Genomic DNA, 12195 nt, shown 5'->3' on the forward strand with positions numbered 1-12195 from the left:
ATCTATAAGTGGAACTTAATCAACAAAACAAATAAGTAAGCAAAACATAACCAGAGACATTGAATGAAAGAACAAACTGATAGTAACCAGAGGGGAGGTGGGAAGGGATAATGAAGGGGAAAGAGGGAAGGGTCATCAAAGAACATGTATAAAGGACACATGGACAAAGCCAAAGGGGGGCAGGATCAAGGTGAAGAGGTAGGGATGGCTGGGGTTGGGGGGAGTGGTGGGGAGGAAATGGAGACAACTGTACTTTAACAACAATAAAAAATTTTTAAAGAAGTAAAATATACTTTCTAATAAAAAAAAAAACAGAAAAAAACCTTTTTCCCCAAGCAATGAGCTGTCAACATATCAGTGCTGCCATTGTTAGAGGAAGGCTTTGTGTTCCAAGACCACAGGGCATTCATGAGTCTTTCCAATCAGATCTGGACACAGAGAAGACATACATAGAGAAGTACACATAGAATTGGTGTGTGAAAGGGGGATTTGTGAAAAGGGAGATTTCTCCCATGAGGGGAGAATAAACACAGTGCTCATTATAGAGAAGAATATAAAATACAATATGAAGGGTTCATGCCAGAGGAAAGGCAAAAGTGGAACATTAGCCAGTGCCCTCTCTTGAAATGTCCTTTAGAACCATAATCCCTTATACTTAGTGAGGGATTTTCTTGGGCTATGATGTGGCTTGGGAAAATGACAGAACCTTCGGTGCTGCCCTATGCCCTCAGTTACTGTGGGCAGTGCTGACAATAACCACAGTAAGAAGATGGGGATTCTGAAGATAGCATCAAGGAAGACTTACCACAGTGAACTCTACTCAACTCAGAGCTCCCCTTCTAGAGAGCTTACTCCTAGACAGGGCAATCCTAGATGCCTCACTTCCATGGAAAATAATGAGATCCAAACCCTAGAGAGAAGCTTAAGAGTCCATGGAGGTCTTGTTGGAACTTTCTTCCTTGACTTTTGACCTTACTGTAAGTGGCAGCTTCCAGGCTGCCTAGTCCTCCCAAACACAAAAGATTTGAAGTAGACTTTTTTCATTGTACTTAAGCAGGTACCCACATGTATCATCACACATAAAAAGCTCAATTGTCAGCAAAATATTTTTCCCTAAAGCAATGGCAGTGAGGTTACCAACCAGCACAAGTCAGGTTAAGGTTTCCCTCCAACTCTTTGTTGGTTACATGGTAGTGAAAATGTCTGGGGGCTTTGGAAAGCTCAAAACAGGCAAACTGATGAGAGGTATGCAGTGCAAATTGAGTTCTTCCTGCTACAGAATGTGAAAGTTCCACTGTGATCTCCACATTCTCCTTAAAACTTGGTGTAGGAGCAGCCTTTCTGTGAACCCCTGGAAGGTACTGTCCCTTGCAGCTTTCAGTCTCTCAGCCAAACTTCTCATTAGTTCAGGCCTTCAAGGAGTGCTTAAAAGGAAAGAATGGCATAGCTCATGCACTGCATTTCTGGTGTTTGCCCACATACCAGGGAAGTTCCAGCTGAAGCTCTTATATCAACATTGATAAAATTCCTTCATTAGAGTCCATCTAAAAATAATAAGCAGAATGTAAAAGGCCAGAGAAATTGCTACTTACACTTTCTTCTAAACTTTTCTCTGCAACACCCTGATAGGGTAACTCAGTTTGTTAGAGCATCATACCAATACACCAAGGTTGTGGGTTTGTTCCCCAGTCAGGGCACATTTAAGAAACAACCAGTGAATACATAAATAAGTGTAACAACAAGTGTCTCTCTCTCTCTCTCCCTCTCTCTCAAAAAATATTAATAAATAAAAATTATTTAATAAAAATAAAATAAACTTTTCTCTCCAGCTGTATCTCTGGTCAATAATTTCCAACTCTAGTCCCTTGGCCATTAAAAGCTTTTTACTTCTGCTTACTCTCTGCCCTATCAGGAAGAATACAGAGTCTGCCTCTCAGCCCCAGAGAAGTCTTAGATCCCCAGCTTCCACCTCAGAAGAAATCGCTGCCATTGCTTTTTTTTTTCTCTCTTTCCAAATTAGAAACTATAAATAGAACCTGGTTCAACAGTGCCCCCCCCCCAAAAAAAAAGGAGGAATCTCTTTCTCAGAAAATCCCTTTTCTAAGGTAAATAAGCCAGATGGTAATGAGAGAGAAAATCGTGGCTCCTATTCTGACTAGCTCATCTGTGAAAGACTACACATCTAAGGTGCTGCAGCAAGAGAGGCCAGCATTACCGCACTTTGCAGAAGTGATTGGAATTATCCTTAGAAACAAACTCTATTCTCTGAGTTACTGGCACCAACTATGGGCCTTTCTCCGGGACTTTATTGCCTGGGACTGGAAAGAAGTTTGATTAGGTGATCATAAACGTACATTCTAACCCAATTTCAAGCCTCTAAGTATATTCAGTGACCCTAAGAGCTGGTGTCTCCCTGTTTTACTTAGGACCAGACACCAAATTAATGCAGAACAGTGGGAAGTCCTCCTTCAAACGGACACAGATAGACCATCTCATGAATGTCCTTGTGCTCTGGGTGAGTTAAAGACTTTTTTCTATTTCTTTACAAATAGACATACTTCCCTCCCCTCGGTGGGAGTAACTGGTATTTCCAACTTGGAATTTAGTTGTTTGAAAATCTCAAGAAGTCAGTCATTAGAACCCCGCATACTAATTAATACCTGAAGCAGGAAAGAACAGAGCCAATTGATAAGGGATTCTCTAGTTTATACCTCTGTCATGGAGGACAGTCGTGATTTTTTAGAGTGGATCAGGGACCCTGCTTTATATTTTTTAAATTTTTTTATTGTATTTTTTCCCATTACCATTTAGTTCCTTTTTGCCCCTCTCCCCCTCAAGGACCCTGATTTAGAAATTAAGACATGTTTTTATTTTCTCACAACCAGTTGGACTCATGATCACTTTAATAAAACCTTGCTTAGCTAATAGAATACCTTACTTGAACTGACAATTTTCAAACTCTATTTCCTTAGAGGAGTCAAAGGGTTACTATGGGGGAAGAGAGGTGATGGGTTGAATTTTGTTCTAGCTCCTCATTCTGAGGTTCCTAATTCAAAAAGAGCGGCTTCACGTTTATTGGTTCTATAAGATTTCAGTTAGAAAATAGAGGATTTACTGCTAAGAAGTTAAATTCAAAAAGCACTACAATAGAAAGTAATCAGCTTTGATAACAGAAGTTTAAATTAAAGGTTAATTGATTGTTTATTTTCTTTCCAATCACACACAAGTTACCTTTATTCTTGTTAGATACAGACATTACTTTCTTCATTTACACGATTTCTCCGCATCATCAGTGCTGCCTGTACTTGATTACATGAATTTTCATGTTTATTTTCACTCCATTGCTTAGATTCTGAAAATTCAAAAATGCCTTTTCTTTCTGTACATTTCTCATAAATATCCGAATTATAAACTGTTTATTCTCCATTATTTATTATAGGAAATATCACATTTCTTTTTCTAAACACTTTGGATTTAGTAAATGAGTTTTACTAAACTTTTACTAAAAAATTAGGAAGGTTTATTCAGCTTTGAGACCAAAAACTCATATCCACTGTCTTTCTCTTTCTACTGCTGTTTGCATAGCTTTCAGCAGCTGAAACAAAGTGACATTTCTTGGTTTCTTGATGAGGAGGACAAACTAGAGCTGAGAATTTAGAAAGGCAACATAGGCAAATATACCTTTTGGTAATATTAGGAACATATATCATGAGACATTGAGCTAGGTCATTTAGCCTAGGCTTGTCTTCAAAACAGAATGTCTCCCATATGCCTAGGAAAGTCCAACTACATGTTCACCTATCTTAAGGAGAGTGATAATACTTGATATCTGTAGAGGAATTTCAACTTTCTAGAATATTTTCATGTTACTAACTGCAGCCTTACTACACCCATGAACAATAAGCAAATGAAAAAGTATTTTACCTTTTTGACAAACAAGGTAACATTTTAACATTTTATTGACAAACATGCAAAGTGAGACACAGTAAAAACAAATATCGTAAGTAAAATCCCACAGAAAAGTAATGGTGAAGACAGAACTATGATTCATCAAGTCATCGAGTCCTATTTCCTAAGAATCTATTGAACACCTAGTATGTGCCAGATATGGGGAGAATCATAAGGATGTGAAAAACCTGGGTCCAAGCCTCAAATGTTTACATTCCCTTTTGGGAGATAGGGATTCAATATGTGCCAGATACTTTACATACATAAAACTATGCAATAGTCATATCTATGTACCTAAACATAATTTTCAGGGTCAATGCTATTTCTGTTATACTTGCTGTCTCCCTGAGGAGACAAAATTAAAGCACGTGACAAGTCCTGTTTAACATGGCAGATTGACCACATGTGAAGAACATATAAAGTTAAAAAAGAAGATTCTAAAAGCTTCCAGGGAGAAATAAAAGGTTATATATAAGGATCAGGAATCAGACAGCATTGGCCTTCTCACCTGCAACAGCAGAAAATAAATATTAATGCCTTCAAGAGTCTGCCAGAAAATTATTTGTAGCCTATAGTTCTAAATCCAATGAAACAATCAATAAAATGCAAATGTAAAAAAAATTTCTATATATGCAAACTCAGTAGAAGTTTACTCATCATGTATCCTCTCTTAGGAAGCTTCTAGTGTACACTCAAGCAAAACAAGAGAGTAATTCAAGATAGGGAAGCTAGGAAACATGGGAGCAATAAAAGAAAGTCCTAGGATGATAGCTGAATAGCAGGCTAGAGAACACTGGAGCATATTAGAGCAGGAGTATAGAGGGGTCTGCTCAGCCTCTGGCATGGTGGTAGCAGCAGAGAGATGGTATAAGTGCCAGGGGCAGCTAAGCTGGCAGAGTAGTTCCTGTGAATTCCTACATTTGTGAGGTCATTCATGCTGCGCTCTTTCCTTTGGAAAACACGGAATATTATTTGGGTGCTCTGTTCACTTTGGGGCATCCAGTTTAAGAAGAACATTGAAATTCCTGTTGAAGTCTGATGTAATGACTGTAAAGAAGTACAAACAGGAAATAAATACCTAACTGCTATGACATAGGATGCAGAACCATCAGCAGACCTGAGATGCCAATGAGTGTTTGGAAGGCAGAAAGTAGGTAGATCATACTAACAGATAAACCAGAGTAGCAAAAGCCTCAGTGGAAATACATTCTTCTTTTTTATTATATTTTATTGATTATGCTATTACAGTTATCCTGATTTTTCCCCCTCTGTCCCTCTCCACCCAGCACCCCCTACTCCATGAAGCAATCTCCTCACCATTGTTCATGTCCACAGGTCATGTGTGTAAGTTCTTTGGCTACTCCATTTCCTGAACTGTACTTTATATCCCCATGGCTGATCTGTAACTACCTATTTGTACTTTTTAATCCCTTCACCTCAACACCCATTCCCCCACATCCCTCTCCCATCTGGCAACCATAGAGATATTCTCTGTATCCATGATCTATCTCTGTTCCTCTCATTTGCTTAGTTTGTTTTTTAGATTCAAATGTCATTAGATATATATTTTTGCCATTTTATTGTTCATAGTTTTGATCTCCTTTTTTTAAATAAGCCTCTTTAACATTTCATATAATAATGGTTTAGTGATGATGAACTCCTTTAGTTTTTTCTTGTCTCTTTACGTGCCCTTTGATTCTAAATGATAGCTTTGCCGGTTAGAGCAATAGTGGCTGTAGTTCCCTGCTTTTCATGACTTTGAATATTTCTTGCCAATCCCACTAGCCTGCAAAGTTTCTTTGAGAAATCAGCTGACAGTCTTCTGGGAACTCTCCTGTATGTAACTAACTTCTTTTCTCTTGATGCTTTCAGATTCTGTCCTTATCTTTAATCTTGCTTGGGTAACTTGATTATGGTGTGTCTTTGTGTGTTTCTTTTTGAATACAAGAAGTGCCCATAAGACTAAGCTGATTTCTCGAAAGAAACCTTGCAGGCAAGCAGGGGCTGGAAAGAAGTATTCAAAGTCATAAAAGGCAAGGACCTACATCCAAGATTACTCTATCCAGTAAAGCTATTATTTAGAATAGGAGGGCAGATAAAGTGTTTCCCAGATAAGGTAAGGTTAAAGGAGTTCATCATCACCAAGCCTTTATTACATGAAATGTTAAAGGGAGACAGACCATGCAACCCAGGGTTCTGGTGCGAGACCTAAAGACTCAAAACCTCTGACTGAGAAAACCTATGGGGGTTGAGCTGGCAGAAGAAACCCCCAGCCTCATAGGAGAGTTCGTTGGAGGGACACACAGGGTCCTAGAATGTAAACACCCACACTAGAATCAGAACCAAGGGCCCAATTTGTTTGTGGGTATCAGAGGAAGTGCCCAAAGGCCAGCTGAGGGCTGAGCAAGAGGCATTGTTCCCTCTCAGACCCATCCCCCACATACAGCACCGCAACACAGAGACATGAGTTGCCCCACCCTGGTGAATACCTAAGGCTCCACCCCTTACTACATAATAGGTTCACGTAGATTAAAAATTAGGCCCAAATGAAAGAACAGATCAAAGCTCCAGAAAAAATACAACTAAGTGGTGAAGAGATAGCCAGTCTATCAGATACAGAGTTCAAAACACTGGTAATCAGGATGCTCACAGAAAAGGTTGAGTATGGTCACAAAATAGAGGGAAAAGTGAAGACTATGCAAAGTGAAGTAAAGGAAAATGTACAGAGAACCAACAGTGAGGAGAAGGAAACAGGAACTCAAATCAACGATTTGGAGAAGAAGGAAGAAACAAGAATTCAAAAACATGAGGAGAGGCTCAGGAAACTCTGGGACAATTAAATTTCCCAACATCTGAATCATAGGGGTTCCAGAAGGAGAAGAGGAAGAGCAAGAAATTGAAAACTTATTTGAACAAATAATGAAGGAGAACTGCCCCAATCTGGCAAAGGAAATAGACATGCAAGTCCAGGAAGCTCAGAGAATCCCAAACAAGTTGGACCCAAGGAAGAACACACCAAGGCACATCATAATTACATTACCCAAGATTAAAGATAAGGAGAGAATCTTAAAAGCAGCAAGAGAAAAGGAGACAATTACCTACAAAGGAGTTCCCATAAGACTATCAGCTGATTTCTCAAAAGAAATCCTTACAGGCAAGAAGGGGCTGGAAAGAAGTATTTGAAGTCATGAAAGGCAATGACCTACATCCAAGATTACTCTATCCACAAAAGCTATCATTTAGAATGGAAGGGCTTCCCAGATAAGGTCAGGTTCAAGGAGTTCATCATCACCATGCCCTTATCATATGAAATGTTAAAGGGGCTTATCTAAGAAAAAGAAGAAGATCAAAACTATGAACAGTAAAATGATAGCAAACTCACAACTATCAAGAACTGAACCTAAGCCCTGGCTGGTGTAGCTCAGCAGATTGAGCGTGGGCCTGTGAACCATAGTATTGCGGTTCGATTCCCAGTCAGGGCACATGACTGGGTTGCGGGCCAGTTCCCAGCAGGGGATGCATGAGAGGCAACCATGCATTGATATTTCTCTCCCTCTCTCCTTTCCTTCCCCTTTAAAAATAAATAAATAAAATCTTTTTTTTTAAAGACTTTATTTATTTATCTTTAGAGAGGAAGGGAAAGAGAGAAATATCAATGTATGGTTGCTTCTTGTGAGTCCCCTGCTGGGAACTGGCCTGCAACCCAGGCATGTGCCCTGACTGGGAATCGAACCGCGATTGTGTGGTTCGCAGGCCTGCGCTCAATCCACTGAGCTACACCAGCCAGGGCTATATAAAATCTTTTTTTTAAAAAAAGAACTGAACCTAAAAGAAAAACCCAGGGAACAAACTAAACAAACAGCTAGAACAGGAACAGATTCACAGAAATGAAGATCACATGGAGGGTTATCAGCAGAGAGAGAGAAGGAGAATGGAGGAAAAGGTACAGGGAATAAGAAGCATAAATGGTGGGTACAAAATAGACAGGAGGAGCCCTGGCTGGCATAGCTCAGTGGATTGAGCACGGGCCTGTGAACCACACGATCGAGATTCAATTCCCAGTCAGGGCACATGCCTGGGTTGCAGGCCAGTTCCTGGCAGGGAACACACCAGAGGCAACCATACATTGATATTTCTCTCTCTCTCTCTCTCCTCCCTTTCCCCTCTAAAGATAAATAAATAAAATCTAGAAAAAAATTTTTTTAATTAAAAAAAAACAAAATATACAGGGGGAGGCTAACAATAGTACAGGAAATGGAGAAGGTAAAAAACTTAGATATGTACAGCCCATGGATGTGAACTAACATGGCAAAGTGCTGATGTCACAGGGGGACCCCGGGGGTGCAGGGCAGAGGGGAATCAAGGGGAGGAAAAAAATGGGACAATTGTAATAGTGTAATCAATAAAATGTTTTTTAAAAAGAAGATACCGTGAATAAAATGAACCACAACTAAAAGAAAAAATAAAAGAAATTTAGTGGGAGATTAGTGGAATGCCTGGAGAGCCAGCTGCTGAGCTCTTGAGGGAGTGAGCAGGTCTGTAATGGAATGATAGATGTGTTCCCTGAGCTGCCATCAGACCTAATGTCGTACTCCCCTTTTCTCCTTTATTTGGTTAAGTCGTAGGCAGATTTATTTTTACCTACAATTTTTCAAATAATTTTTAATGATGTAACTCGTCTTTCCCCTTTGCCCAAGGACCTCATTCTTTAATAAAGCCTGTTATTTTGGCATATTTCTAGTAGAGTGCAAAACAAATGTATACCCTTCAATTACAAATGTAAGTGTATTTGTTATTTTATATTAACTGTATACATATGCTTGACTTGGCTTAAAATGGTTTTATGATTTTAGCTACTTTGGCCATTTGGTTATATCATTTGTGACAAAATAATGTGAAGCTAAAATAATTGCTAAGCTCTGAATGGAAATTACATATTTAAGAAAATTAATTGCCTCTGCTTTATTATGTGCTCAAAATAGGTCATTGCAAGTACCCAGCATTGAACTTGTGTTTAAGAGTATTGTTGCTTTAATCCAGTATGTTTGTTTATAGAAAGCAAAACAAAGGTGGAATGTTAAGTAGAAAGAAATATTAAAATGTTTTTAAATATTTTGTATTGCTACTATTTTTGGAATTTACCCACTTATGAGCTCCAAAAATAAATTTTAATGAAATAAAAAATATAAAATAAAGTAGCTGCCCCTACCAAGATCTTTATTAACCTCTTTTATTTTTCTCACAGCACTTAACCACTAATTAAATTGTATCTTTCTGTTGCCCACCTGTCTCCTCGGGACTATAAACTCTCTGAGACTAAGGACATTGTATTTTCTCAACACTGTGTTCTCAATCCTGAGAACTGTGCCTGACATGTAACAGGGGCTTCATTATTATTTGTTGAGTAATTGGAAATAGTGAGTATCTGAGCTCCCAAATTAATGAGCCTCCAGATAGAGCTTATGTCATACCCATCTCCATATTCAAGGAAGTGCCTTGCACAGAGTAGTGCTCAGGAAATATCTTTGAATGGTTATTAAATAAAGAAATGTTCTTGAATTAGCTGGGTTCTTATCAGCTTGGCAGTTTTACGTGGTGTTTTTGCCAGGACATTGTTAATATAGTTAGATGTAATCTCATTTCTTGAAGTTGAAGCAGAAATCCTTCCTGATTTAAACACTTTTTCCCATTTTTGGAAATGTTTCTTAGCAGAACATCTGGCAGACACCAGAAGCATGTTTAGCAAAGCAGCTTCCTGGTGAGCCCACAGCTGAACTGGAGTTTGATCCTTCTCCCTCTCCCCACTGACCAGTTTGATCCCTCTCCCCATTGTCACTGACAGCTTGCAGTGACAATGCCGTCTGCACAGTGGTCTGCTAAGTACTACATGTGTATTTGTGGGGCAGAGGAGCAGAGTACTTGAGATTGGAATGATGCTGGAAATCCAGGATACACTTCTGGGATAAGGCACAATGAAAAGCACAGATGTAAAGGACCAAAGGAACAAGGAGTTCCTTTGTAAAAAAAAAAAAAAAATTTTTTTTTACAGCCTACCTCTTAAGCCTGGGAGCCCCACTGTAAGTGATGGCCTTAGTTCTTGGTCACTTTTGTCGAGAATGACAAAATTGAGTATCATTTCAGCCTTGACTGGAACCACTGTTTGCTAAATGAGAGGCTGTCTGCTCAAGCATCTTTGGTCTGACTGGCTCTGGTAATAAACAAATAACCTCTGGGGTTTGTAGAAACACTAATTTCTTATTTCTTCCTATAGAAAGAAAGCAAAGTGAAACTTTAAGAGACTAAGTACTAATAAACTCCATCACAATAATAAGAAACACAGGCCATGTGCAAGGACTTAGAAAGCTTCAAGATGGCAGAAAAAGCTCTGGGAATGAGGAAAGAGCACATTTCGTCCTACCCTTGAAGGCTTCATGCTGATGGGGAAGCCCTGTCCTCTGGGGCGTGGTCTGATAGTGGCAAATTTCCTTTCTAGTGGCTCAATGTGAGCAGATAGATCTGGTCTGGGGGACACATAGTCTAACAATGGAGGCAGGGCACACCAGTGGAAGCCACAGGTAATTCTCAGTTATCCAGGCAATAGGGGTGGAGCCGGGGTGTTGAAGATCACCCTAGAATTTTCTCCCATAGCTCCGAAGGGTTTAAAATGATTTATTCTAATAATGTGTAATACATAAGTCATAAATATATTTATAAATATAGTGGCAATAATTTATTCTAATCATTTTACCTTCCCCATTTTTCCCTAATAGAGCTAATAACGTAGGGCCTAGAGAAGTGGCAGGTAGAGGAATATAGTCCCAAATTTAATTTAGCCCATGTAGACAATCCGAAAAGGAAGGCAGAGCCAGTAGAACTCATCCCTGAGGTTTGGTCTGCACCGTGAGGAGAGCCTTGCTTTCAAACGACTCACTGAAAAGAAGGGTAAGGAAGTGGGAGTAGGATCAAGAAGGAGGGCCTTAGAGGGACCGTTATTTCAAAGAACTGAACTAATCAGTGTGAGTCTGCATTAGGCTGGGGGTCAAAGTAGATTTTATTCTGTTTCATCTCACTCCTCTGTTTTGTTCTCCCTCATCCATCACCCAGCACTCAAATCTCATATATTAAATGATTTCAAGAATTTATTTCTTATTTTTAAGTGACAAAGGTATTTTGGTTATGTGTTTAAATAAGATCCTTTAAAGATATATATTAAGCTGTTTACAGATAAAATGATATAATGTGAGAAATTTGCTTAAAACAAAAAGGAGGGCATGAGAACAGAAGATTTGGATGCAGTAAGACTGGCCATGAATTGATAATTGTTGAAGCTGGGCAATGAATATGTAGGAGTTCATTGTACTATTTATATACCTTATTTTTGGGATCATAAGATGCACATAGGTTTTAAAGGAGAAAAATAGGAAAAAAAATTTTGAAGCAAAAAATGTGGTAAAATATTTAATAACATAAATAACAATATTTCACCAATGTAAATGTGAACAGAACTCAACAGCGGCACTAACAACTATTATTCCTCCCAAATTTGGGAGGGGGGTGCATCTTATAGTCTGAAAAATACGGTACCTATATACATGTTTAAAATTTTTCATAATAAAAAGTTTATTAAAATTTCATTTTTTGAGAACGGTCCTAGTTAGACCTACTCTTCCTGCCTTTCTCCTTTCGTCTTCAAATACTTTCCCATCAGTGATTCAAAGATGAGACCTGCAATCATCCAGCAGTAGGGATAGATTATTTTCAGGTAATCACACTTTGTGACAAAGGACACAGTTTTGGACATCATTCAGTAGACTTAGAGGAGGTTCACAGTACTCTCACACATGTATTCTGTAGAGGCATGAGGGCATATCATGCCTGGTAGAATGTAAAATTGTAACTACTTTGGAAACCATTTGGTTGGTTGGTTAATTATATTTGAGAGAGAGACATCAATCTGTTGTCATACTTATTTATGCATTCACTGGTTGCTTCTTGGTTGCACCATGACCAGAAATCAAACCCACAACCTCGCAATGTCAGGGACAATGCTCTAATCAACTGAGCTACCCAGCCAGGGCCCATTTAGTAATTTCTTAAAAAGGTAAATGTACATTTACTGTAGGACCCAGCAATTGCACCCCTAGATATTTACAAAGGAAATAAAAACATCTGTCTATGCAGTCTTGTACACAGATGTTCAATGCAGCTTTGTAATAGTCAAAAGCTGGAAAGAGCCCAGATGTCCAA

At 38.9% G+C, this 12195-nt stretch overlaps 1 protein-coding gene across 5 annotated transcripts in view; it reads left to right on the plus strand.

Moving 5' to 3' along the window:
• LOC118979763 (phospholipid-transporting ATPase FetA-like) overlaps positions 1–12195 on the plus strand; it is a 104325-nt gene that overhangs the window by 56522 nt on the left and 35608 nt on the right. For all 5 annotated transcript variants that reach the window (XM_037035996.1, XM_037035992.1, XM_037035995.1 and 2 more), the window contains one exon: positions 2427–2515. In XM_037035996.1, the coding sequence (XP_036891891.1) occupies positions 2427–2515 (89 nt within the window). The remainder of the gene's footprint in view (positions 1–2426; positions 2516–12195) is intronic.

This window comes from Sturnira hondurensis, unplaced genomic scaffold (assembly GCF_014824575.4).
Source record: "Sturnira hondurensis isolate 20B ecotype Veracruz unplaced genomic scaffold, ASM1482457v3 Scaffold0022566, whole genome shotgun sequence".
In the NCBI taxonomy this organism is placed as follows: domain Eukaryota; kingdom Metazoa; phylum Chordata; class Mammalia; order Chiroptera; family Phyllostomidae; genus Sturnira; species Sturnira hondurensis.